This window comes from Canis aureus, chromosome 1 (genome assembly GCF_053574225.1).
Source record: "Canis aureus isolate CA01 chromosome 1, VMU_Caureus_v.1.0, whole genome shotgun sequence".
Taxonomy (NCBI): Eukaryota; Metazoa; Chordata; class Mammalia; order Carnivora; family Canidae; genus Canis; species Canis aureus.
The window spans coordinates 104,232,107-104,260,104 of record NC_135611.1 but is presented as its reverse complement, the minus strand read 5'-3'; the positions used below and the strand labels follow the sequence as shown (position 1 = coordinate 104,260,104).

The window sequence follows — 27,998 nt, the reverse complement described above, 5'->3', positions numbered from 1 at the left end:
AAATTAGAAACATCAAAGAGTAGATCAGAAACATCAAAGTGCAATTGTACAAGTGTTTGGTCATGCATATGTTTGTGTACTGGGTCATGTTGGAAAATACATTTGTTTTATGAGACCCAGGTAAAAGAATCTGACAGCCACTGATATACAGGCTGACCTGTGCTGTGTTCTGTTCTCCTGTGGAATCTGTTCAACCCAGGTGTTTCCAACTACCAACATGCTTTCTTGAGTACAGAACCTGTCCCCATGATGGGTCTATCGAATCCACTCTTGACCCCATCCCAGGGATTTCCTTAGGGTCTCCAAGGCCCAAAAACCTTTAGGACAATCCCTGAGGACCCCAGAATCCAGATCACATTCAGAGTTCTCTAAGATGGTTCCTGCTGACCCAACCACAGGGCCCTTGCTGAACACCACAGAAGAGCCTCTGGATTCATTTTTCTTTCTTTCCATTCTCCTGCAGTGCTCCTGATCTTTCCTCTTTCTTGCAATCTCTCTTCACTTCTACTTCATGTCTCTTTTGCTCCTTATGGAAATACCGAGCTAAGGACAAGTGTGGAGGGGTCCTCTTCCTCTCATCTGGGATGAAGAGCTGTGAACCAAATGTCGGTGCCCCACAGTAGCTACCTCCTGAAGGATGAGGAAGACTCTCCAGGTGCAGCTCAGCCTCTGCACATTCTCCAGTCCTGGTCTAAGAGGGGAGGACTCCATCCAGATAATGGAGGATGGGCATAAAAGCTGCCACAGGAAGAACAGCAGGAAGTACCTGGAGGTAAGTGAAGGCCAATATGACCAAGACCAAGACAAATATTTCCCCCACACAGTCTACACCTCCTGCCCCAGAAATATCCACTCCTCCCCACTGCACATTCTGTTCCACCTGCCACACATGTCATGTCCACCTCTACTTCTGTGGACACTGCTGTTTTGTGGCCACAGGATCCCTGCAGGCCAGCCTGGGAACTACCAGACCTCGCGTTTGGTTCCTAGTTCCATGGTATGTAACACTCCAGCCCTGGCTTGCTTTTTTTTTTTTTTTTTTTTTTAGTTATTAATATTTTCTTTTAGCCCTGGCATTTTGAAATCCTATCTACCCACTGATTTGCAATCTGGCTCATGAACTGAATTATCTTCAATCAGAACAGGATTTGCCATAGATAGGTTTTCTTGAACTGACTTGCAGAAGGATTCGGGGACAGACTTGGGGTCACTGGTGGGACTTCTGTTATTTCTGTATGAACCGTTTTTTTTTTTTTTTAAGATTTATTTATTTATGATAGACACATAGCGAGAGAGAAAGAGGCAGAGACACAGGAGGAGGGAGAAGCAGGCTCCATGCAGGGAGCCCGACGTGGGACTCGATCCCGGGACTCCAGGATCGCGCCCTGGGCCAAAGGCAGGCGCCAAACCACTGAGCCACCCAGGGATCCCCTGTATGAACTGTTCTTGTCTTCACCAGATACCTGTCAATGGGCTCCTGATGCACCGAATCTTTCCCCAGAGGAATTACTTTAAATGTAGTGTAAAAATTCAGAGGCAGTATGAACAACTGGGAAGAAAGAGTTATAAAAGCAATTGCACCTACCCAATTCTTTATATTTTCCTGTCTCTGAGTCTTTTGTACTCTGGTGATTTTATCCATAACTGATTCATTTTTGTTGTAGGTTATTTTTTTTTTTTTGAAGGGAGATGGAGATCTTTCACTTCTGTTTCTTGTATCTCTCCCTCATCCTGTTTATCAGAATGATACTGCCTTAATCTGGATTCCCCAAATCAGAGCCTGATGCATGGACTTGAGTTCAAAATGTTTATTTGGAAAATGAGACCCCAAATAAGAAGGAGGTAGCAAGGAGAGTAAGACAGAGAAAGGAAGGGGAACCAACATAAGTATAAGCGATTGAAATCCATGCTGTGAGTGATGATGGGGATGCTCATGCCTTTGAACCCTCCTGAAGAGTATACATGATGCCTCATATATATAACCCTGTGCAGGAAGATGGGAGTTTGGGGCATTCATGCACCAACTTTCCCCCACTGGCTAGGGGGTTTTCCTCAGAGGCACTGACTTCCTGCAGCCCTGGACCAATATTTTCTATGGGGTAAACAGCACCAGAAAAGATTCCAATGGAAGGCCCTACACTTGAGGTAAGATTATGGCAGAATAAGGGGAATCTGTGTTTGCAGGAGGCTGTACGTGGAAGCCCAGACTGATGTCCCAGGTGCCCCAAGGGGATATGATGTGACATCTGCTACTGCACAAGCCTTGCACTTCTCAAATATATTCATTTCCTCATTCATTAAGGCCTTTAAGAATCCAGCCACAGTCTACACAGAATTCTTACATCAGTATGGTTAGTGGAACAAGCAACAGCCCCCACTGCACTTTGGACCCAAGATGACTAGCATTACTCAACTCTCTCTTTTCTGCCATGCCTTCCAGATTCTTGTGGTGGGTCAGTACTGTATTTTTGTCTAAGTCATTTGTCTGAGTGATTTGGGCCTTCCTTAATTGAATTTGAACTTAATTTAAAATTTTTTTAAACATTTTTTTAAATTATAAAAAATATAAATACATATAATGTGTTATTACACAGGTAGAGTTCAGTGATTCTTTAGTTGTATATAACCCCCAGTGCTGGGCAGCCCTGGTGGCGCAGCGGTTTGGCGCCACCTTCAGCTCAGGGTGTGATCCTGGAGACCCGGGATGGAGTCCCACATCTGGCTCCCTGCATGGAGCCTGCTTCTCCCTCTGCCTGTGTCTCTGCCTCTCTCTCTCTCTCTCTGTGTCTCTCATAAATAAATAAATAAAAATCTTAACAACAACAACAAAAAAAAACAGTGCTCATCACATCAAGTGCCCTCCTTAATGCCCATTATCCAGTTACCCCATCCCCCACCCAACTCCCCCCCCAAAGCAACCCTCAGTTTGTTTCCTATGATTAAGAGTCTCTCATGGTTTGTCTCCCTCTCTGATTTCATCTTGTTTTATTTTTCTCTCCCTCCCCCTATAATCCTGTTTTGTTTCTTAAATTCCACAAGTGAGTGAGATCATATGATAATTGTCTTTTTCTGATGGACTTATTTCACTTAGCATAATATCCTCTAGTTCCATCCATGTGGTTGCAAGTGGTAAGATTCAATTTTTTTTGATGGCTGAGTAATATGCATCATGTATCTATACCACATCTTCTTTATCTATTCATCTGTCAATGGACATCTGGACTTTTTCCATAGTTTGGCTATGGTCCTTCCTTTCTGAAAGGTCTGAATTGTGGGCTGCTAGGAAGAGAGAGTTAGCACCTGGCCTATATCCACTCTTCCTATCCTGGCTTGTAAATATGCTAATCAGACCTCCTCATGCTATCAGAGGAAACCGAAATAGACTCCTTATCTATGAAATGTTTTCACACAGCATACCTAGGCTTTCTAGATGGCTTCTAGTAAACAAACCCAGGATTTATGGGTTTTGGGGGCAGGGACCATTGGAAAGTGTGTCTCCTATTTAATTATCAGAGAGTGGAAGGGGCAGGAGAGAAAGTCATTGATCAAAGGAACTCCTTTGTGTAAGTAAGGCCAGGAATTAAAATGACATCTTTGATACCTTCGATGCCAGGTATCAAAAATCTCTGATTCACATGAATCTTACTTTACCATCCCGTGGGGTTGTCTAAGTAACTTTGCTTTCATCAGGTTGCAGATATGCAATTTCCTTGTCCCCATGACAAGGCACAAGGCACAAAGGCATCCTCTGGGTCCCAGACACAGGCGTGTTTTGGACCTCACTATGTAGCAGTAAGCCTAGTACCCGGTTGTCATGGCTGATTATCCATGCCAGTCAAATAACTCCTTTCTCTGCCCACCAGTTAATCAGCATGGAAAGCCCAAAATAACCAGGCAGGAACCGTGGTTCCCGGTAGAAGTGTTGCCCTTCTGAAAATGAATACCCCTCATCCAACAGATCCTGTCCTCATCCAACAGACAGGAAGCACAAATTTTTCAAGTGTGTCCTTAGAAATGATAGTGATAAAAGCGAATTATACTTTCGCCCAATTCTGAGAGCTAGACTTATGTATTCTAGCTACTGGGGGACACAGCACCTCATCCTGACTGTTGTCAGTTCGATGCACCTAGCACCCCACCCCCACAGGATGCTGAACTGGCACCTGAGCCATTCCACTGTGGCAGCTGGTTCTGTATGATACAAGATTTGATACGAAAGGTGGATTCACAGTCAACACATGTACTGATGTGCCATCTGCAGCACAAAATGAATCCCTTGGTGTGAGGTGCTGCTTTCTAAGATCCCATATCAGGGCCCATGACACAAGCACTGGTCTGAGGAAGACTACCTCACATCCACTAGATACAGCATCCTCTCTACCTGGTTGTTGAGGGCCTCATCTGTGGCAAATGCTCTCTGGAGGGCATTAACAGGAAACACAAAGTTCTACACATTTTGTTTGCTTTTCCATAGGTCACTGACCTGCCTTGTCCACAGACTGCTCTGACTTCCATCTTCCTTTCCCTGACCAATAAGCCAGGCAATTTTCCACTTTCCAGAAGTCCATATATAACCTGACTTCAGGCCACATCTCCCTCCACACAAAGTGGGAAGCCATGGGTACTGCTCATAGTTCTGGCCACTGGGATAATTCCCTATAGTGATGACTGCAGGGTCACCTCGGAGGAGTGCCCATGTGGGCACGTGACCCTTTCTGCGAGCCAGGGTGTAGCTTTCCCTTCTGTCAGCTGCTCTTTGGAAACCCTGTGACACCACAGTGTAAGCTGAAGAAGAGACACCAATGTAACTGCGTTAGGAACACTGGAATCTGACGCCAATTCTTTGTGTAACTTACCTGTGCCCTCTGGACCTTCTCAGCTCAATTCCTCAACACACCTCTCCAGTGGCGCAAGCCATAGCTGCCTCACCCATCCAGTACGGGGACCAGATATTCGGGGTGGGGGAGGGGTCTATCCGCACCTAGATCATGATGGGCATTTCTGGCCCTGTGGACCCTTGATGCCCCATGTTCAGAGTCACAGGGCTGATTAGGGCTCAGCATTCCAGGAACCGCTTCTCAAACAGTGAGTAGTTCCATCATAGAAGGCATGGCCTTGCTCCGGAATCCAGAATCCCAGAGTCAGTGCTCTGTAACCGACGCTTGCTGGAGACTGCCTGGAGCATCCTCACGACCACAGACACCACTGGACACGGCTGGAGCTGCTGGAACACAGAATAGCGAGAAGCTTGTGTCACCAGCCTAGACGCAGGGCAGGGTCCACCCCAAACCAGCAGCCTTTGTGTCACCCTACAAATTAATTGGGGGGGAGGGTGAAATAAATTGGGGGGGACTTTCCAAATAGAACCATCTGAAGTGGTCTCTTGGTATCAATTATCTGGGGAAGATTAGGACCTAGTATATGATCAGGATATATCCTTCTCAACTTTTGATTCTCTCTTGAAAGGGACATCCCGGATAAGCACAAACAGAATCCTGCCCTGACCTCACACACTTTTCTCGGCATATTCCATCACTTCATCCTGCTCTGTTCTCTCCAGCACTCATTTTCTACCAGTATGAATCTATTATCAGTAGAGTGCCCCACCAGGAAATAAAAAGCTGCCTGAGGGCAATGACTCTGATCCTTCCTGTCTCCTCAGATACTTGCACACGGAGCTCATTAATTACTGAAGAGCACAAGAATGAATTAACTGCTTGAATCAGCTCAGAACATTCCAATTCCAGTCCTTTAGTTGAATTCCCCCTTAAAATATGATGCAGTCTCCTTTAACCATAAACTCATGCAGGTTTGTGTGTGTGTGTTCTGTATCTCTGATGTCTTTAACAGTGACTGGTATAATTAATACCTGTTGAGTAATTGGGTGAATTCAGTGGGAAAAAAACAAAAAAACCCTGATTTCATAGATATTATGTTCCAGTAAGCGAGACAATGAAGAGATAGATATAAACTGTAATGCCAAGGGGCACCTGGGTGGCTCAGTCCGTTAAGCATCTGCCTTTGGCTTAGGTCATGATCTCAGGGTTCTGGGGTCGAGCCTCACATTGAGCTCCCTGTTCAGTGGGGAGTCTGCTTCTCTCTCTTCTCTGACTTACTCTCTTTCTTCCACTCTCTCCCAAATAAATAAATATATTTTTAAAAATACAATAAAGTGTAATGCCAAGAAATGATAAATGTGCCAAAGAAAAATAAGGCAGTGCAAAGGAATAAAGATCGGTGGATTTTTTTTTTTTAAGATTTTATGTATTTATTCATGAGAGATACAGAGAGAGGCAGACACACAGGCAGAGGAAGAAGCAGGCTCCATGCGGAAGTCTGTTGCAGGACTCGATCCCAGGATCCCGGGATCACGACCTGAGCTGAAGGCAGATGCTCAACCACTGAGCCACCCAGGTGTCCCTGATGGATGCTTTTAAGACAGGATGCTTAGAAACATTTACTTTTTTTAGTTTGGAGATGGAGGAGGGAGGTTGTTGTGCTTATTTCTGAAGAGGTGACAAGAGATTTGGATGAAGTTGAGAGAAGCCATGTGACTATCTGGTAGAACATTCCAATCTTAGTCTATAGAAAAGAGGTAATCAAGATGAGGCTAGAGAGGGATCCCTGGGTGGCGCAGCGGTTTGGCGCCTGCCTTTGGCACAGGGCGCGATCCTGGAGACCTGGGATCGAATCCTATGTCGGGCTCCCGGTGCATGGAGCCTGCTTCTCCCTCTGCCTGTGTCTCTGCCTCTCTCTCTGTGACTATCATAAATAAATAAAAATTAAAAAAAAAAAGTTAAAAAAAAAAAGATGAGGCTAGAGAACCTCACTAAGGAAGTGCAGTGGATGGTACAATCTAAGGCAGAGTTTCTGAACCTTGTTACTACTGATACTTGGGGACTGAGGATTCTTTCTTGTGTGGGATTGGACTATGCTTTGGGAGATGTTAAGCATCATCCTTGGCTTCTAACCCACTAGATGGCAGTTGAATCCCCTGCTCCCTAGTTGTCACAACCAAACCTGTCTCCAGACATCACCAAAGGTCTACCTATCCAAGGACAAAATTTACCCTAGTCAAGAGCTTCTGGTCTAGGCAGCAGACAGTGTGATCTAATGGCATGTGTTTCAAATTCGCTGGCTCGTTTTTTTGTTTTTAAATATTTTATTTATTTATTTATTTATTTATTTATTTATTTATTTATTTATTTATTCATGAGAGGCACAGAGAGAGAGAGAGGCAGAGACACAGGCAGAGGGAGAAGTAGGCTCCATGCAGGGATCCCTGGGACTTGATCCCGGGTCTCCAGGATCACGCCCTTGGCTGAAGGCGGCGCTAAACCGCTGGGCCACCAGGGCTGCCCGCTGGCTCTGTTTAAGGATACAGGATGAACAATAGGCAGATTTCAGCACTGAAGAGCAGTGAATATATATCCCATCCACCAATGGGATGTGGATGGATAAATACCCTCCACTCACTTTGGAGGGAAAACAAAATCTTTGGAATTTTAGAGCAAAAGTGTGAAACATTAGTCAGAGAAGAGGGTTGAAAATGCCAATGGTGGTAGTTGAAGTCAAACCATTGATTCCAGCAGGCATGGGAAATGGTTTACAGGGAAAAATGGGCAGGGGATTCCCTCAGATTATAAAAGATTTGAGAGCAGTGATAAGATTAGAAACTGACCCAGGCACAGGTAAGAGATTAAGGCCCCTGATTTGGGGGAGTAGTGGCTAGCCTCCTTTCCTGGGACTGGTCCTCTAGGTAAGCAGTGAGTGTTAGCTGGAGGGCAATGCTGTTACAGGTTGTCTCAAGAACTCTGTGGCATACCTTGATTCCCCAGGCTTCAAGGTGAACTCCTGTGGACACCAGCTTAATCCTTCTAGAGATGTGACTGAACTGGCAATTTCCAACCCAACCTGAGCTCTAGAATCACTTGAGGACTCCATGCAAATCTTTATACTCAGGCCCCACCTGCAGAGATTTGAGTTGATTGACCTTGGGGTGGAGCCCCAGGCATTTTTCTAAAACTCTGCAGAGAATGACAATCTACAGCCACGGGTGAAAAACACCACTAACTCAATTTCACTGTCTTCCTATCTCTCCCTGAAGCTGCAGGTTTATTCTCAAGGTGTGCTTTTTTAGACTCAAGTAGAATTTCTGAAATCATTAAATTTTAAAATTTTAGGCCCTCTGCTCCTCCCACTCAACAGGCAGCCAAATCTTCTTGCGTGGTGCCAGTGGCATCTCTTGATATGTCTGACTCTCACAATGGTGAAGGTCAGAGTAAATGGATTGACTATATTGGGCGTTTGGTTACCAGGACTGTTTTTAACTATGGCAAGGTGGATATTGTCATCAATGACCCCCTCATTAGCCTCAGCTACCTACCTGTTGCAATAGGATTCCACCCATGCCAAATTCAATGGCACAGTCAAGATTTGCCATCAATGTAAAGCCCACTGCCATCTTCCAGGATCAAGAGCATCATATGGGGTGAATCTGGTGCCAAACTGTGGAGTCTGCCAGAGTCCTCACTGCCCTGGAGAAGGCTGAGGCTCACCTGAAGGGTGAAGCCAAGAGGATCATCATCTCTGCCCCATCTGCTGATGCTACAAGTTTGTGATGGGTGTGAACCATGAGAAGGAGGACAGCTCCCTGAAGATTGTCAGCAATGCCTCCTGAACCACCAACTGCTTGCTCCTCCAGGGCAAGGTCATCCACGACAACTCTGGCATCACGTAGGGACTCATGACCACAGTCTATGCCATCACTGCCACCCAAAAGACCATGGATGGCCCCTCTGGGAAGCTGTGGTGTATGAGTAAAGGGCTTCCCAGAATGTCATCTCTGCTTCTACCAGCACCGTCAAGATGTTGGCAAGGTCATCCCTGATCTGAATGGGAAGCTGGCTCATGGCCTTCCTGAGTCCCCACAGTCAACATGGGTCCTGGATCTGACCTGCCATCTGAAGGAAGTTGTTCAATATGGAGATATCAAGAAGGTGGTGGAGTCAGCATCAGAGAGCCCCCGCAGGGGCATTCTGGGTTTACATGGAGGGCCAGCTTGTCTCTTGAGTCTTTAACAGGGACACCCACTCTTCCACCTCTGCTATTGGTCTGGCTCCCATTAAACTCATTTCCTGGTATGACAATGAAATTGACTATCGGGTGGCCCCCAAGGCATAAGAGCCCCAGACGACTAGCCATATTTATAAAATAAATAAAAACAAAATATAGAATAATATAAAATATGAAGTGCAGTGAAATACAATAATATAAAAAATACAATAATATAAAACAAAGTGCAGTGAAACCTCTGAAGAGTGAAAAATGAATTAAACTAATTTTTTTAATAAAATAAAATCAGTGTGTTATGAAATTCTGAAATCTGTGTTCTGGCAAAATCTGACTACAAAAAGTGGGATAATTATCTGGAACTTTGTGAGTATTCAAAGAATCTTTATTCAAAATGGATGTTCCAGTTCCTAAATCTACTGAAATTTGGGAATGGAAAAGGAGTTCTTCTTGAAATAAATGTCTTAATCACTTTGTAAAAATCAATGAATTTTTTTAATTTTAAAAAAGAGTGAGCTACCTCAAAAAGACTTGAATTATGAAGATGATCTTTTATCTTTAAGTTCACTTTTTTAAATAATCTTTACAGCCAACATGAGGCTCAAATTCACAACCCTGAGATCAAGAGCTGCACGGTCTTCTGACTGAGCCAGTCAGGTGCCCCTTTGCTTTTTTTTTTTTTTTTTTTAAAGCAAGTATTCTACATTTAGCATTTAGGTTTTCCTGAGGTCAACCTACTACACCTGGTCTTTTCCTGAGAAAGAGGGAAAAGTGTATCAATAGAAACAGGCTATGGCATTAGCCCCTTTGACTGCATTAGGATGGGAGCAGCTTGGAAATCAGGCCTTTGTACCTCCCAGAACTGGACTTTATGTGACACATTTTTAGTGGCCTTTTTTATTGGGGTGAAGTGCATTTAATGTAAAATTAACCATTTTATTAATTTTTTTAAAAGATTTTATTTGTTTATTCATAAGAGACACACACAGAGAGGCAGACACAGGCAGAGGGAGAAGCAGGCTCCATGCAAGGAGCCTGATGTGGGACTCCATCCCTGGACCCCAGGATCACGCCCCAAGCCGAAGACAGACGCTCAACTGCTGAGCCACCCAGGCGTACCAACCATTTTATTTTTAAATAATTTTTAAAAGATTTTATTTACTTGAGAGAGGGAAATCAAGCAGGGGAGCAGCAGGCAGAGGGGGAGGAAGAAGCAGACTCTGCTGAGCAGGGAGCCTGACATGGGGCTCGATCCCAATACCTGAGATCATAATTTGAAGGCAGACACTTGACTAAGCCACCCAGGTACCCGCAGCTTAATCATTTTAAAGCCCATGATTCGGGCATCTGGGTGGCTTAGTGGTCGAGCATCTGCCTTCAGCTCAGGTCATGATCCCGGGGTCCTGGGATCAAGTCCCGCATTGAGCTGCCCACGGGGAGCCTGCTTCTCCCTCTACTTATGTCTCCGCCTCTCTCTGTGTTTCTCATGAATAAATAAGATCTTAAAAAAATAAAATAAAATTAGCTTGGAGAGCCTGGGCGGCTCAGTAGTTGAGTGTCCGCCTTCAGCTTGGCTCGAGGCGTGATCCTGGGGTCCAGGGATGGAGTCCCACATCAGGCTCCATGCAGAGAGCCTGCTTCTCCCTCTGCCTATGTCTCTGCCTCTCATTAATAAATAAATAAAACCTTTAAAAATAATAAAAATAAAATTGGTTTGACACCACCAGAAGATGTAATTATGGCTTATAAATCTTTGCTTGATGTGTCCGGTTCACCACTAAAGATGTATTCATTGCCTCCCAGACACATTATTTGTTAAGCTGGTTAGCAGATGAGGCTGATTATCTGATGACGATGATGTCATTTCTCACTGATTATCAGGTCTCCTTATGCAATTATTTTTTACTGACTTGAGATGATACTTGAATTGGCTGGATGCTTTCTGGCCCAAAACTCAAAACCTAAGACAAAGGGTAGGCAGACATCTAGTTATAAGTAGACTTATATGTGCTATTTCTAAAGACTCTTTAGCCCCTTTATTTGAGCATGTTTGTTTCTTCCTATGCAATTATCCATGTTAAATCAGTTCTTTGCTTATCTGTGGATCCCCCAGCTCCCCCAACTCGATTTAGGGGCAATAGCACTTCTCTGGTTAAAGCAGAGCAAGCTCTGGTAACCAGAGCAAAATGGCCTGGTAAGAACACTGTCTCTGCCACTTACTCATTGTGGGACATTGGCCAAGTCAACTAAACTTCCTTTTTTATCAGTTTCCTCATCTGTAGAATGAGATTACATGGACTAAATAAATTAGTACACGTAGGTGCTTAGAACAATGTCAGGCATATACTAAGCACTCCACATGGTACCAGAGTGACTGTTATTGACTGTGACCTAACCATCACCTAATCATCACCTGGAAGCTCCCCTTATTTTTATTTATTTATTTATTTATTTATTTATTTATTTATTTATTTATTTAGAGAGACTAAGAGGCAGAGACAGGAGCAGCCTCCCTGCACAGAGCCTGATGCAGGACTCAATCCCAGGGCCCCAGGATCATGCCCTGAGCTCCCCAGGTCCCCCCACCTGGGAGCTCCTTACGTAGGCTAATCCTCAGGCCCCAGCCCAGGCTTGCTATTTCAGAAACACTGGGGCTGGTACCAGCGCTTGTGTTCCAGCAAGCCCCCCAGGTGATCCTGAACTCCCTTCTGCTCAGAGGCACTGATCTGAGGCATGCCGATGCTCTCTCTACCACGCACTCGAATCACCTGGGGCTCTTGTGAAATAGACTCAGCAGTTCTGCAGAATCTCCATTTGTTTCTAGTTTCACTGAGATGTGATCTAACATGTGTAGGTTCCAAGTGAACAAGTTGCAACATGACTGTGGCCATAGTAGTAGCTAAGCCCTCCATCCCGTCACATACTTACCATTTGTTTTTTTGTGGTGGGAACATTTAAGATCTACTAAGTCAGCAACTATCAAGTCTCTAATATGTATTAGTAGCTCTAGTCACCATGCTGTATGTTAGATTACTAGAATGTGTTAATCTTAAAACTGAAGTTCACACCGTTTGAGCAATATGTGAAGATTTTGCATTTAGCAAGCTCCCAGGTGATGCTGATCGTGCTGGTGCGTGGACTTCACATCAAATGGCAGATAACCAGGGGCTGGAGGATCAAGGGATTAGATTAATGGCTGGGAGGAAAAAAGGAGGAGGGGTGGGACTGGGGTGTGGCTGCCAAGGGATGTATTTAAGTCGCGATGCCACTTTAACCAGCTCTTGATACAAGAGCTCCAGACAGAGCATGGGAACACGTCTAGATCTCGGGACATCAGGCACAGACCTTTCTAAAGGTAAGCCAGAAGTATGGGAACTGAAGGACATCATGTGAAGGAATCCTGAGCAGCTGACAAGGGTAGTGGAGACAAGGCTGTCCTCCCCTGGCAAACCCAACTAGAGGGAAACCCAATTCTTTCTTTGAATTCTAAATCTCCCCTTTGTTAGCTGTGTCAAAATTCCTCTGATCCTTTGGAAACGGGGCCATCTGATCCCTATTGGGATGATTAAGTCCTAGAAATGGAAGCTTAACCAAGAAATCTGGAAATCTACAAATCTCATCATTTCGCCAAGTATTTACTTGATTCCACGGCTTGTGCTAAACCACTTTCAGGCACAATCAACCATTAAATCTCTTAAAGTGGTTACAACAAGGGGCGCCAGGTTGGCTCAGTCCGTGGAGCATGCAACTCTTGATCTCAGGGTCATGAGTTCCAGTCCCACATTGGGTGTAGAGATGACTTACAAATAACATATTTTTAAAAATAACAAACCCAGTTACAGCCGGAAGTCTCAATTGTACAAGGAATGTGAGGGTGATATGCTTGCTCCAAACCCACAGGGCAGGTAAACAGGAATGCTAGGACTCTGTCATGAACACTGGAGCCCAGTTCAATAAACTACACTATTAAGTATGTGTTGGCTGCTGGTTCTCCAGAGGTGGAGCATAGCCTAGCCTCAAACCCATCATTTAATCTCCCGGTGACTGTTTACTCACCTGTACCAACCACATGGGGAATGAGAATTGAATCAGTTAATATTCACAAAGCACTTAGAAAAGTGCCTGGCATGCAGTGAGGCTTTAGATGTGTTCTTGAGGAATAATGGACATACAACATTGTGAAAGTTTAAGGTGTGCAATGCATTGACTTGATACCTTTATATATTTGATAGGAATACCACCACCTACCGCTAGTTAACACCTCTATCACAACACATAATTACCCTACTTTGCTGTGGATGAGAACATTTAAGATCTAGTCACTTAGCAATTTTAAAGTTTATACTACAGTATTGTTGACTATAATCACTGTACTGGGCGTTCCAATCCCTAGGTCTTACCCATCTACTAATTGAATGTTTATAAGTTTGTATCCTATAACAAAATCTCCCCAACCCACCCACCACCCCCTGTGCCTGGCAGCCACCATTCTGTCTTTGCAAGCTTAGCTTTTTTAGACTCTACATATAAGTAAGATCATACAGTATTTGTCTTTCTCTGATTTGTTCCACTTAGCATAATTCTCAACATTCATCCATGTTGTTGCAAATGGTGGGATTTCCTTCTTTCTCTTGGATGAAAACTCCATTCCATTGATACATGTCTATAAATACTTATATTTATATACCTTCTGTATCCATTTATCTGCCAACAGATGCTTGGGTTGTTTCATGTCTTGGCCATTGTGAATAATGGCTGCAGTGTTCAGAGAGGGGTGCAGACATCTCTTTGACAGTATTTGTTTCCCTCAGATATATCCACAGAAGTGCAATAGCTGGGTCATATGGCAGCTTTTTGGTTTTTTTGAGGATCCTCCTGCCTTTTTAAAAGATTTTATTTATTTATTCATGAGAGATAGAGAGGCAGAGAAGCAGGCTCCATGCAGGGAGGCTGACATGGGACTCGATCCCAGGTCTCAAGGATCACACCCTGGGCTGAAGGCAGCGCTAAACCGCCGAGCCACCCGGGCTGCCCTCCTCCTGCCTTTCTGTCACCGATTCTTGTGGTTTTACTCACAAGACCAGAGCTAAGATAGCTTTGCTTGTTCTGCTTCTTACAAATACCTTCTTCCATTTTGTCTCACTCCCTTAAGGAAACTGAACAGCATTAGTTAATTAGGCCGTCAAATGAATCCTTTTTCCTTTCATGGTTTGCTCATGTGTCTAATTTCAAAATTTCCCTAGTGTCAGAGGTCATAAAGACATTCTCTTAAAAAAAAAAAAAATCCTCAAATGGCTTTAAGTTGTGACTTTCTCACTGAAGCCCCTTCCAGGTCTTAAGTCCTCTTGGTTAATCTCATTTGTTTGTAGGTATCTTGGAGTTTGGGGTTGCTTTTGCAGTTAGATGTCTTCTTGTGCTTTACTTTTATTTCTAGTTGAATATGGCTTGAACAGAGAAATGTTATAGGTCTTCTAACTACCAAAACTGCTTAACTCACAGTAGTTCTAAAAGCCCATCTATTGATTCTGGTGGATTGTCTAGTAATTAATCCTGTTATCTACAAAGAATCCATTTTATCCTCTTCCCTTTTGATCTTAACACATTTTTTTTTCTTAGTGGAACTAAATTACCCTGCCTGTGTGCTTTTAAATATCCCTTTCATGCTCCTTACTCTAAAAGAAACGCACTTAATTTTTTTTCATTAAATATGTTTGCTATAATATGATGTTTGGTATATAATTTTCACAAAGTTGTGGTAAGATGGTTTACTCCTTGATTAGCTAAGATTTTGTCAGATTAAAAAAAATCAACCCTGTTGATGTGCAACTTATAATACAGTCTATTCATTTTAAGTGTACCCTTTAGTATGTTTTGACAAATGTATATGCCTAGGAATCACCACCCCAATGGAAACACAGAACATCTCGATCACCCTAAAAAAAGGTCACATCCCAAGTGTGGTCATCATCCCCCACCCCCATTCCAACACACAAAACAAGGTCTCTACCACTAGCCTCAGGCACCATCTGATCTGCTTTCTCACCCTACAGATTACTTTTGCCTGCCTGGGATTGCTTGTAAATCTTTGTGTCTGCCTTTTGTTCAGCATGTTTTGGGGATACATTTGTGTTATATGTACAGTGGCTCATTCTTAATAGGTGAGTGCTACTCCACTGTATGAATACAACATAATTTGGCTATCCATTCCTTGCTGATGAATATTGGGATTTTTTTCTCCCCAAACTTTTGGCTACTATGAATAAAACTGGTAGGAACATTCACATATAAGCCTTTGTATGGACATTTTTACTTCTCTCACCAGCTAGGCAGATATCTGAGAGTAGAATTGTAAGAACATAGGATTATTTGTATATTCTGGACACGAATTCGTCTGACACAGGTGTTATGATATTTTCTTTCATCCTGTGCTTGCCTTTTGAAGAACAAACATCTTAATTTTGAAAAACCCAGTTCATCAATTTTTACTTTTATACTTTCTGGTCTTGACACCTTTGCCAACCCAAGGTCTCAAAGATTTTCTCTGTTTTCTTCCAGAAGCATTAGACTTTGTTTATGCCTGAAGTCTACCTGTAGTTCATTTTTGCATCTGATTCAAGATGAAGGTTGAGGTTCATTTTTGTTTCCCATATGGATATCCAGTTGATCCAACACCGTTGGATTTCTTCTTTGTCTCATGTTTGATTCAGAAATGTGTTTAATCTCCAGACACTGGGGGAGAAATGTTAATCATGGTGTTACCAACTTCTATCTTAACTCCACTATTTATGTTCAGATAAATATTTTGTATGATTTAAGTTATTTAAAAATTTTTGAGCCTTGGTCTGTGGCACAGCATACACTATCTGGATGAATGTTCCATATACAATGGAAATAATGTAACTTCTGCCATTGCTGGGCATAGTGTACTCTAATATAAATCAACCTGCTCGTAGTATTTTCATAAAATTTCCCTTATCTCAAGGATCACAGCCCCGCACATCTGAAAAGTTTCCTACATTTTGTCCAATTCTGTTCTTTAAAATCATAAATAGGTGGTGGATTTTCATAGAAAAAAATTTTGCATTGACCATGATATTTTTATGCCTTAATTTATTAGTGTGGTAAATTATTTTTTCTGATATAAATATCTTTTCCCTTCTGAGATAAAACTTACTTGCTCTTGTATATGTATTTTAAAAACAATCTTGGGTCAATTAACATATTTTAATGACTTTTGAAACTATTTTCATAAGTGAAATTGGCCTATATTCATCTGTTCCCTTTTTTTTCTGTTCTTTATTTTTTTACCTTTCCTTATTGTCCTTAACTGGTATGGAGTTAAGGCCACGTTGAACCTGGGAATCTGGTGGGTGACTTTGAAACGGATCAGAGGAACCTGGGGATAGATGGATATATGCATTGTCTTGAATGTGGATAGGACTTCATGGGGGTGTCAATATACATATAAAATGTATTGAGATTGCACACTTTAAAGGTCCTTGCCAAGAGGGCCTTGCCATAGGGGATGCTCAGTATGAGTTCCCCTGGAACAAGTGATCCAAAAGACCATGTCCAAGACAGAAAGCACAGAGACTTTTATAAACTCAGAAGTGGCATCCCATGGCATTTTCTGTACTTTACTGGCCATAAAGACCCGAGTTGGGTATCCTGTTGGATGGAAGTTTACAAAGGTGTTAACACCGAGAGGTGAGGATCGAGGGGTGCCATGGTGAAAGTACTGTGTGCCTGGGAGAATGATGATATACTGTGTGTGAGAGATTCAGTGCCTTCCTTGAAGACTATTTATGATAGACAACATACGCATTAGTGGAGAGTAGAGACAGGGAGAAGCAGGCTTCCCACTGAGAAGGAAGCCTGATGCAGGCTTGATCCCAGGACCCTGGGATCATGAACTGAGCCAAAGGCAGACACATCACCCACTGAGCCACCCAGGTGGCCCTACACTTGAAACTTCTGAATAGCCTGCTTCTCCCTCTATAGCTCCCCCTGCTTGTGCACTTATGTCTCTCTCTGTCAAATAAAAACTTAAAATTTTGAGAGAAAGAGAACAGCCCCAGTGGCTCAGTGGTTTAGCGTCACCTTCGGCTCAGGACGTGATCCTAGGGACCGGGGATCCAGTCTCATGTCAGGCTCCCTGCCTGGAGCCTGCTTCTCCCTCTGCCTCTCTCTCTCTCTTTCTCTCTCTCTCTGTCTCTCATGAATAAATAAATAAAATTTTTTTGAGAGAAAGAGTGAGAGTGATCACAAGCAGGAGGGAAGGGCGAGGGAGAAACAGACTCCTTGCTGAACAGGGAGCCTGCTTCTCCCTCTGCCTGCTGCTCCCCTGCTTTACTCCATCAAATAAAATCTTTAAAAATTAATTAAAAAATAAAAACTTTTCTAAAATTAAATACATGCATACATTAACTCTTTTCTATGCTGAATATATGGAAGAGCAACTATGACAAAATGAGGCTAAGGACACATGACAGAAGTTATCCAGGCCATGCCTAAGTATTGGGAATCTTAGTCACTCAATGGCCAAGCTTGACCTCGGTGGAGAGGGAGGGGAGGTCAGGTGTGGAGGATAAAATTGTCTTAGCTCCTCATCTGTGCCTTTTTCTCCTTCCCAGGAAAGCACCAGAAGCATTCACAAAGGAAACGAACAATGTTCACTGAAAAACAATTGGCAGATTTGGAATGCTTGTTCAGTAAGAACCCATATCCCAATCCCAGCCTTCAGAGAGAAATGGCCTCAAAACTGGAGATCCATCCCACAGTCCTGCAGGTTGGAAAATAAAGCCCCACCTTGCCAAGCCTCCTCCCTGGAAGACCCTTCACTCAGAGGCCCTAGGACAGTATCACTCCAGTCCCCGAGACTCCACCCAACTCCTCCCCTGAAACCCTCTCTCCCAATCCCTGGAGCAAAGATCAGGACACTTTCTGTAAAGGATCAGGCAGTAAATATTTTCAGCTTTGTGGCCCATATGGTCTCTGCCAAAATTATTCAACAACATGAAAGCAGCCATCAACAATATGTAGACACATGGATGTGCCTTCTACATTCCTATAAAATTTTGTGGACACACATTTGAAGTTCTTATAATTTTCACATGTCAACAAATACTCTTATTGTGGGTTTTTGTTTATCTCTCAACCATTTAAAAATGTAAAGCCTGTTTGGGGTACCTGGTTGGCTCAGTGGAAAGAGCACATGACTTAATCCTAGGGTCATGGGATCCCTGGGTGGCGCAGCGGTTTGGCGCCTGCCTTTGGCCCAGGGCGCGATCCTGGAGACCCGGGATCGAATCCCACGTCGGGCTCCCGGTGCATGGAGCCTGCTTCTCCCTCTGCCTGTGTCTCTGCCTCTCTCTCTCTCTCTCTCTGTGACTATCATAAATAAATAAAAATTTAAAAAAAAAAAAATCCTAGGGTCATGAGTTTGAGCCTTATATCAGGTGGGTGTAGAGATAACTTTAATATATAAAAACTTTAGGGGGAAAAAAATCTGTTCTTAGTTCATGGGCCACACAAAATCACAGCTGCAGGTCAGATTTGGCTATAAGCCTAAGTGTGTTGACCTGAGTCTCCTGCTCTGGGTGTTCTGATCCCTGCCTAACTTCTATCCCCACCACTTCTCATTTCTGTTCCCTCCTGGGCCCAGGCTGGGAGAGTTTCCAGCAACTGGATCTAATATGGAACTAGCTGTTCTCACCTAACAGTACCCATGGTATCAGGTAAAATGAAAACCTCTAGAATTTCATTTGGATTCATCAACCCATTGGTCCTCTCTTTGCTCCCTAGGTTTGGTTCAAGAACCACAGAGCAAAACTCAAGAAAGCAAAACAGCAATTATCTGCGATGGAGGTCAAGACCAGCTATTCCAAGAGAAATACAGATGCACCTACAGGATCCCCTCATGGTGTCTGCCCTGCTTCCCTGGTTTACACGGATCATCCGATACCTTCCTTCCAACTCAGCATATGCTCCAATTTTAAGGCTCTCGCAGACCATTCTGTTGGCCACAATATAGTCCATTTTGGCTGCTGCCAAGATCCTAACATCTACTCCCTTTGTCCCATTATGGAATCTCCTATTCTTTCCACAGGCTTCACTACTGATTCTTTTGGTTCTTCATCTCCACAAAGAAACTAATGAAAAAGTCATATACTGTAATGATTTGCAATAATTCCCACACAAGAGACAAATACAAGATCAGAGCATGGATGCATTTCAAAAACATGCTCCGTGAAAGAAACAACACAAAAGTGGAATTGAGTGGAAGAGGTGCTAAACAAATTTGTTGAGATGGGGATGTTTTGTCGTAATTACGATGGCAGTCACCTGGATGTGTACATTTATCCAAAGACATGGAACCGTAATACACCACAAAAAACCAATGATGTGACAGGATGGAGGCGTCAGCCAATGCCATGACGGTAATTCTGCAATATATAATATATCAAAACAACACACTGTATACCTCACACTTGCACAATGTTGTCTGACAAATGTATCTCAGAAAAGCCAGAGAAAGATTTTAATCCTATATTTCTTAATTCAGTTATATCTATAAAAAGGGACTACTAAGGATATTTTTTCCCCTGCTTCTTTGTCTTCATGTTTTCTCTTCATTGTTCAGCTAAAAAGACATAGTCAATGTCAGTAAGTGGCAGTTGGCTTATTTTTCAACTTTTTGTCACCTCCAACCATCATTTTATGTCTTGATCACTCAAATATCTCCATTCCCCCAATCCTCCAATTTTTCTTTCCTTTTTTTCCAGCTCCCTCTCTATTAAAGACAATGGAAATACCCCAAGCCCTTCCAAAGAAGCCCTTCTGCTTCCTTCCAAACCCCCGTCTCCTTGTGCTGGTAGCATCTGAATGAGTCAAAGGTCATCAGTTAACCATGGGCTTTGTCAGGAACGTGGGACTGAGGCTGCCGGGCTATGTACTTGTTATACATCAGAGCTGGCCTTGGTGCTTACATGCAGGGAGATGCCCGGGAGGTGGCAAACTCGTCCCACACAGGTATCCTCCAGCTGCCTGGCTGCAGTGCTGAGTTCCTGGCATCTCTAGTCCACCCTGAGCTTCAGAACCTGTGTGCCCTATGGTGAGCCAGAATTCAACCACTCCCCACTTCCCAACCTTTTTCTCAGTGTGTGCTCCCCACCAACTCGCCCCTGAAGAAACAACTGGCATGCTCCCAGGGTATAGCTTTAGGAGGATTAGTTTCTCCCTCTCCTCTTCCCCGCCAGAGACAACCATTCCGGCATGTGCCATGTGTCTCATCCTGTGGCATGTCTTTACACAGTATGCTCTCCTAAGACATCTACGACACCTCCGCCCCGCAGCCCAGAAGGAATCACTGCTGCTTTGACTTTGGCCATTCAGAAATTTCACATGATTGAATCATTCTGCAGGAACCCTTCTGTGTGGCTTCCATCACTTACATGTTCTAAATTCATGCATATTGTAAGCAGTCCGCTGTTAACATAAGGAGTACTGGTGTAACAGTGGTTCTCAAACAGGGGTGGGTTTTGCACATCTGGTGACATCTGGCAGCACCAGGAGGCATTTTTGGTTGTGGCACTGGGGAGAGGAGGGTGCTGCTGGCATGTATCCAAATGGATGCTGAGCATCTCAATTCTCAGGTCAGTCCCCCCACTACAAAGAGTTATCCAGCCCAAAGCGTCAATGGTGTCAAGTTGAGAAACTCTAGTATAGCCTGACAGACTGGACATGCAAATGGACAGGAGCCAGAACATAGGTGAGAACTCTGACCCATAACCTCTGTAGCAGTCAGTTCAAAACAGCCCCAACTCTCCAGGACCACGTCAACGATGGAGAACTTCCCTAATGTTTGCCCCATCCTCACTTTCACCTAGAATGAACCAGAAAAAGCCAAATGTGTCCCCACAGCCAATCACATAGGGTGCCCCTAATTAATTAGGTGATTAGGGTGTTATTGCCTAAGTCTGCTACTCCCACCATCAGCAAAGAGTTACTTCTGCTTGGGGGACCTCAGCAATCATCAAAAATAAAATGACAGCTGATGGAGAGTTGGATCCATACAGAACCACAGGTTAAAAACGAATTCTTGGTCAGAGTGAAGAAGTCTAGAGCACCTGGGTGGCTCAGTGGTTGAGCATCTGCCTTTGGCTCAGGGTATGGTCCTGGGGTCAAGTCCCACATCAGGCTCCCCACAAGGAGCCTGCTTCTCCCTCTACCTATGTCTCTGCCTTTCTCTCATGAATTAATAAAATCTTTTTTTAAAAAAAGGATGAAGTCTACATTCTTGTTTATTCCAATAATGAAAAATGAGTTCAATTATTCTTTTTGGGGTTAATTTTTTTCTCAGTTTCACATGGAATCCATGGATTTTTATGCCTTCTTAGAGGGCAGGTATCCACTGATTTCCTGGGACCAGAGGGCAAGCTGAACATGAGTTTCTTCCTGCTTCCCACCCCACCCCAGGTGCCACCAAGTAGGTTTTCAAAATGTATTTGGAGGAAAGAAAACAGGAGAGAGAGATTGGTCAGGAGAGGGAGATTGGTCAGGTCAACCAGAGGCTTTCTAGTGCCTTAGGATAAGAGCCCTACCCTGCATCTAAGCCCCTCCTACCAGACCCTCGAGGCCAAAACCTGCAGATTCCATAGAGAACACCTGGGGAGCTTTCGAAGCCCAGGTTGCAGGAATGGAAGACAAGTGGTCCCAGAAGCAGCTGTGAATTAACCCAGGATTGTAGGTAAACGAGAGTCCAAGCTCCAGAGACACACCACAGCCTGAATGCTCCAGAGATGCACCTCTTGAGAAGACTCCAAGACATCCCCGGACGGAGGAAGTCCCCACGGTGAGGCGAAGGGGAGGGCTAGGGCGCAGGGTGGTGGAGGTTGAGGGCCGGCGCCCACCAGGCAGGTGTGACGGTGGGACCCCCCAGGCTGGGAGGGCTCGGTGCCCAACACCTTCTGCACCCCTAAGGGTGGGAACACTTGGAGACTCTGAAGCTGGGCTTGCATCCTGCCTTCTGACCCCTGGCAATGAGTGGAAGAGACCCATCTCCACAGTGGGGACTTGGTTCTCCTGTTGTGGGTGTTCACATAGAATGTGTGCTCAGATGGCCTCTCCATCACCCCAAATGGGGCCAATGTTCATCTCCACTTATTACTTAGCCTGTGGCTGAACTTCCAAAAAACCCAAACCACAGCATATGAACTCATGTGTGTCTGTGTGTGCATGGCTTCTTTCACTCACCATCTCACTGGTGAGACTAATTCATGTTAAAGGGAGTACAGCATTTAAAATTTTTTGAGGGGCACCAGGGTGACTCAGTCGGTTAAGTGTCTGACTTTGGCTCAGGTCATGATCCTAAGGTCCTGAGATCAAGCCCCCAGTTGGGATTCCAGCTCAGCAAGGGGTCAGCTTCTCCCTCTCTTCTGCCCCTTCCCCTTGCTTGTGCACAGTCTCTCTCAAACCAATAAATAAAATCTTTTTTATTTTTTAAAGATTTATTTGTTTGTGTATTTATGATAGACACAGAGAGAGAGAGGCAGAGCCACAGCAGGAGAGAGAAGCAGGCTTCATGCCGGGAGCCCAACGTAGGACTCGATCCCAGGACTCCAGGATCGCGCCCTGGGCCAAAGGCTAAACCGCTGAGCCACCCAGGGATCCCCTAAAATGTTTTTTTAAAATGAAATCAATTTAACAAAATTTTTAAATAATAAAATTAAAAAAAATTTTAAAAGACCCTTGGTAGGGGCTCCTGGCTGGCTCTGTCAGTAGAACATGGGATTCTTGATCTCGGAGTCATGAGCTTGAGCCCCCTGGGGTACAGAGTTTACTTTAAACATTTTTAAATCTTTAAAAAATAAAAAAAAATAAAAGAGAGCTCTTGGTAAACCTAATACTAGGTGATAATCAAATTTCCCTGATGGTCCCCAAAGCACCTTCTTAAAATTGATGTGGGGTTTGTGAAGTTTTTTGGGGGGATGTTTTTTTGGTGCAGAAAGGTGGTTTTATTAAAGAACAGGGATAGGGGGCACCTGGTATCTCAGTGGTTGAGCACCTGCCTTCGGCTCAGGTCGTGATCTCAGAGTTCCGGATCAAGTCCTGCATCAGGCTCCCCACAGGAATCCTGCTTCTCCCTCTGCTTATGTCTCTGCCTCTCTGTGTATGTCTCATGAATAAATAAATAAAATCTTAAAGAAAAAAAAAAAGCACAGTGATAGGGCTCGTGGTCTGAAGAGCAGCCAAAGCCGATTGGTTTTTTGGTTTGGGCTTTTAAGATTTCATTTACTTACTGAGAGACAGCACGAGCAGGGCGAGGGGCAGAGGGAGAAGCAGACTCCCCACCAAGCAGAAAACCCGACTTGGGGTTCGATCCCAGGACCCCGGGATCATGACCTGAGCCAAAGGCAGGTGCCCCCAAAGCTAGTTGCTTAAATCAACATGCAAGTAATATTGTGTCAGGGCTTACAAATGCATGGAAACAACTTCCACCATTACTAGCTGGATAGCTTCCACTTGTACGAATGTTTCCTAGCCAAATGATCACTAATAGAATAGTAAAAATTGACAAGGCAATAGAATCTGTACAGGAAATATAATAATGGCTGTCACAAAGTAAGCTTTCAAGGAATATTCTAGAAAGGAAAGAATGGTTTCCTAGCATCTTCAGAATGAGAGCCTTTTTTTACATCAAATCCTGCTGCATCCCTTTCTACCACTTTCTAATTCTGTCTTTCCCCAAACTGTCTGATGATGAGAGCTGCTGCGGGAGAGCTTCTGCAACCAGACTCTAGGACGACTCCCCTGAGGAGGCTCTGAGTGTGTTACAGGTGTACATGTGTGTATACAGACACGTAAACATACACTAACACGTGCCCAGGAACTCTCAGAAGCTCTTGTCAAAATACGGGCTACTCACTTTTTTCACTTAGTTTCACAAGTACACCGAGCTCTGTCCAGTCTTTTCCTATTGCCCCAAATTCTCTCCTCACCGACCGTTCCCTTCTGTCCTTTCAGAGCAACAGTGGCTCCAGAGGGAGCTTCCTTACCATTCTACGTGGATCATCTCCCCATTTCCAGACCCACCCTCACTTTTCTTTTTTTTTTTTTTTTTTTTTATTTATTTATGATAGTCACAGAGAGAGAGAGAGGCAGAGACATAGGCAGAGGGAGAAGCAGGCTCCATGCACCGGCAGCCCGACGTGGGATTCGATCCCGGGTCTCCAGGATCGCGCCCTGGGCCAAAGGCAGGCGCCAAACCGCTGCGCCACCCAGGGATCCCCACCCTCACTTTTCTGATCACACCTGCCACCAGTAATTATTTCACTGGACCACTTGTCACATCAGATTCAGAGTCCACAGGCTCAGAGAGCGAGCCTGTTAGTTCTGGGGGCATCTCCAAACCTACCCAAAAAGCTGTGCTTGAGAGGAGAACCAGGGACCCCGGGGGAGCACTGAGTCATGGAGAGGGGGCATGAGTGAATGCAGGGCCCCTGGGGGAAACCACAAGGGGCTCCACAGAGGGGCTCTTCTTGGAGCACGTGGAGAGGAAATTCCAGAGCAAATCATCAGGGTGAGTAGGACTGGGGAGATTAGGGATGGAGAGGAGTCTGGGTAGGTGGGGCCGTGACCCTGTGACTGGTGGACTCAGTCCTGAGTATCTGTGGCTCCCAGCAGACAGCTGTCATCATAGCCAGCAATGCCTGTGTCTGCGACCGGTGCCCCTAGCATAGGGTTTAAACCCTCTTTGCTGGACTTTTCTCACCTGATAAATGGGAATAATGATCCCCACTGAGAGGACAACAGGACAATGTGGAATCCCATGAGAAGCACTTAGGAACATCCCCACACCAAGAGGGGAACTGAAGCTCAGGGAAGTGACATTTATCAAGGACATGGAACTGGAGGGTGATGGGTTCCTCGGGCTCTTTCCCCGCTGCCCCTTCAAAGGAGCCACAAAGTCAACAGCCCCTCTGTCTGTCCCACAGGCCACTCAAGTGCCATGCAGCCCTTAAGGGCACCCGCCCTGCCCGAAGTCCACCGTGGTGGCTCCACGGACACCATTCGTTCTGTGGCTCCCGGGAAACCCCAACGTGAAAGCTCTCCCATCCTTCCAGTGAGTCTAAGCTGCCCTCGCTTCTGTAACCTCCCCTCTTCCCCCTCCAGGTGGGGCTCCAGCTCTAACCTTGAGGGCGTCCAGAGCACCAGCTGGCAAAAATTCTACATAGATAAATTCTACATAGTATATATTTTTTTAAGTTCTCTGCCATATGCAATCTCTGTCCCATATTCTTGTCCTCTTCCATATCCTCCTCATCCCCCAATCTCTGTGCTCCCCCACCTTTGCCTTCACCTGTCTTCCCCCACCCTTCCCTCATCTCTCTCCTTCATCTCACCCTCACCTGTCCCCCCCACAATGTGCCCTCATCACCACCTCCACCCATTCCCCTACCCTCCCCCAGACTCCACCTTCATCTCCACCCTTACCCCACCCTCATCTATCCTCCCCTCCAGCCTTCTCTCTAGGCCCCACCCCACCCCGCCCTCATCATCCTTACCCTCCTTTCTTCTCTAAACCTTTACAAATTGCAAAAGCCAATCTTCACCCACCGGCCATAAAAACAGGCAAAGGAGAATTTGCCAACCTTTGGTCTAGAATCTGGGTGACTCACAGTCTCAGCCTGTTTGTGGCTGAGAGATTTTCCAGATGCAGCAAGAAGCACCTCCACCTCCGCTCCGGGGAAATCAGGATGAGCTGGTTATCCTATCTAGAAGAGTTGAGGTCCCTTATCTTCCAAAAGGGCAGCTACCGAAGTAGAAATGAGATTGGGAAGAAATAATCTTATTATGTAATTTATCTGCCTCAACGTCCTAATCTGAAACTGGGAATTGGAATGGTGGCTGGCCTATAAACCTGTTGCAAGAGATTAAGTGCAGTGATATGGGAAGGCAGTCAGATGGTGCCTAGATATGGCTAGCTAGTACTCCTCTTCCACTAGAATCAGAGGCAGACAGGATGCATGTTTTGGGCAAGGCTCCACCCTAATCCCAGGGCACCCACCAAGGGTATCCATTCTAGGGTCTCCTGGTGTCCAGCCCCAGGAAGAAGGAAAGGCTGGTCATGAATCTGGCATGCCTACTCAGTGTCTCCTTCTTAGGACAGCAAGGGCACAGCCCAGCCAACAGCCTTTGTTTGCCTAAGACCAGCTAAGGAAAGCCTCAATACCTAACCAACTCTCAATTTAAGGAACTGTTGGTATTTTTCCCCAGGGAACACATTTAAATTATAAGTCTCTAAGGTGTACAGCATGGTGGTTTGGTATAAATACACACCGAAATGATCATAGTGGGGGTATCCGGTTGGCTCACAAGGCTAAGCCTCTTGGTTTCTGCTCAGGTTATGGTCTCTGGATCGTGAGATGGAGCCCCACCTCAGACTCCGTGCCGAGCAGGGAGCCCGTTTGGGGTTCTCTCCCTAAAAAAAAAAAAAGAAAGAAAGAAAAGAAAGAAAGAAAGAAAGAAAGAAAGAAAGAAAGAAAGAAAGAAAGAAAAAGAAATGGCCACCAATCTCAAGCTATCTAACCCGTCTACCACCCCACATAGTTTCCATTTGGATTTACTATCTTGTGGATTTCATCACTATGCTGTACCTCAGATCCCCAGAACTCCTTCATCTTCTAACTGAAGTCTGGACCCTTTGATATATGTCTCCCCCATTTCCCACACCTACCCTGGCAACCACCATTCTCTCTAGTTCCAAGAGTTCGGACATTTCTAGACTCCGTGTAGAAGTCAGATCACGGAGTAGGCCTTTGTCTCTCAGGTTTGTCTGTTAATAATACCCTCCATCATCCATGTCTACACGAAACGGCGGGATTTCCTTCTTTGAATAATATTTGAGGGAATCTTTTAAAACTCTTTCTGTCCATCCCTTAGAACTAAGGTTCGCAGAGTTTAGGTCATCCAGTCCAGATCTTTATTCCTATTCGTGTGTCTAGAAACCCCACCAGGGCAGCCCCGGTGGCTCAGCGGTTTAGCGACCCCTGCAGCCCGGGGCGTGATCCTGCAGACGTGGGTTCGAGCCCCACGTCGGGCTCCCTGAATGGAGCCTGCTTCTCCCTCTGCCTGTCTCTGCTTCTCTCTCTCTCTGAATGAAAAAAAAAAAGAAAGAAAGAAATAAAGAGAAGGAAGGAAGAGAAAGAAAGAAAGAGAAGGAAGGAAGAGAAAGAAAAAGAAAGAAAAAAAGAAAGAGAAGGAAGGAAGAGAAAGAAAGAAAGAAAGAAAGAAAGAAGAAAGAAAGAAAGAAAGAAAGAAAGAAAGAAAGAAAGAAAGAAAGAAAGAAAGAAAAAAGAAAAAGAAAGGAAGGAAGGAGAGGAAAAGAAACCCCACCAGAAGAAGATAAAGGGCTCCAATGTCAATCACGTCCCGTTAGTCCCCAGTCAGGATCTTTGAGACTCACCCCATTTCCCTAACCACAGAGCCCCTTAGGGTGGCCTCTAGCCTTCGGATAGGTCCCCGCGCCCTGCCTTCCTCCGGCCACAAGCCCGAGGCTCGCGCCTCCTCCCCGCCTCCCTCCTGGAGCCCGGGCAACCGCAGGAGGCAGGAACGAGGCCCCGCTCTGGGTCGGAGAAAGAGGTGGGAGCTCCGCGAGTCCTCTGGAAGGCAGCTGTCCTGGCAGACGCGCGCCGGGCCCAGGACGCCTTCCCTGTCACTCACCCTGATTCACAGGCTCTGTCTCCTCCCCAGATGCGGTCTAAGAGCAAAAGAGCCAGAGCAGGAAAGTCCGCCGCGTGGAAGCGCATGGAAGCGAGGAGGCCGCGGGCCAGAGGGCCGGAGGCGGACGGACACGCCAACCCGTCCCCGCTGACGTCCGCCTGCACCTCCGTCCCCAGCCTCGCGCGCCCGCGGCCCCTGACGCA

General features: G+C 45.1%; 2 protein-coding genes and 1 long non-coding RNA gene across 11 annotated transcripts in view; 1 reads left to right on the top strand and 2 right to left on the bottom strand.

Annotated features, from left to right (window-relative positions):
- LOC144324540 (cationic amino acid transporter 3-like) overlaps window positions 1–5,152 on the bottom strand; it is a 42,624-nt gene extending 37,472 nt beyond the window's left edge. For 3 of the 9 annotated variants that reach the window (XR_013390025.1, XR_013390032.1, XM_077916014.1), the window contains exon 1: window positions 4,982–5,102. Coding sequence is in view for 5 of the 9 variants with exons in the window: in XM_077916014.1 (XP_077772140.1) it covers window positions 4,982–5,063 (82 nt within the window). In the remaining 4 variants the exon portion in view is untranslated. Of the gene's footprint in view, window positions 1–4,856 lie in introns of all 9 variants that reach the window. The other 6 variants (XM_077916010.1, XM_077916007.1, XM_077916020.1 and 3 more) reach the window with 5 other exon arrangements.
- On the top strand, window positions 2–21,309 carry LOC144324684 (uncharacterized). Its single transcript, XM_077916042.1, has 3 exons — window positions 2–772; window positions 17,706–17,860; window positions 18,877–21,309. The coding sequence occupies exons 1-3, from the start codon at window positions 638–640 to the stop codon at window positions 19,103–19,105; spliced, it is 519 nt and encodes a 172-aa protein (XP_077772168.1). The 5' UTR covers window positions 2–637; the 3' UTR covers window positions 19,106–21,309.
- On the bottom strand, window positions 19,621–27,995 carry LOC144324717 (uncharacterized). The gene is made up of 5 exons (XR_013390152.1): window positions 27,796–27,995; window positions 26,810–27,226; window positions 26,413–26,548; window positions 25,725–25,885; window positions 19,621–19,714 (listed from the first exon to the last, which is right to left on the bottom strand). It is a non-coding gene; the product is annotated as an uncharacterized LOC144324717 (long non-coding RNA).
- Between the last annotated feature and the right edge of the window lie 3 nt (window positions 27,996–27,998).

Excerpts from the sequence above, each read along its gene's own strand:
- LOC144324684 (XM_077916042.1), top strand. The coding sequence starts at position 638 with ATGAGGAAGACTCTCCAGGTGCAGCTCAGCCTCTGCACATTCTCCAGT. Across the intron at positions 773-17,705 it reads ACAGCAGGAAGTACCTGGAG|GAAAGCACCAGAAGCATTCA; the intron begins GTAAGTGAAGGC and ends TCTCCTTCCCAG. Across the intron at positions 17,861-18,876 it reads TCCATCCCACAGTCCTGCAG|GTTTGGTTCAAGAACCACAG; the intron begins GTTGGAAAATAA and ends TTTGCTCCCTAG.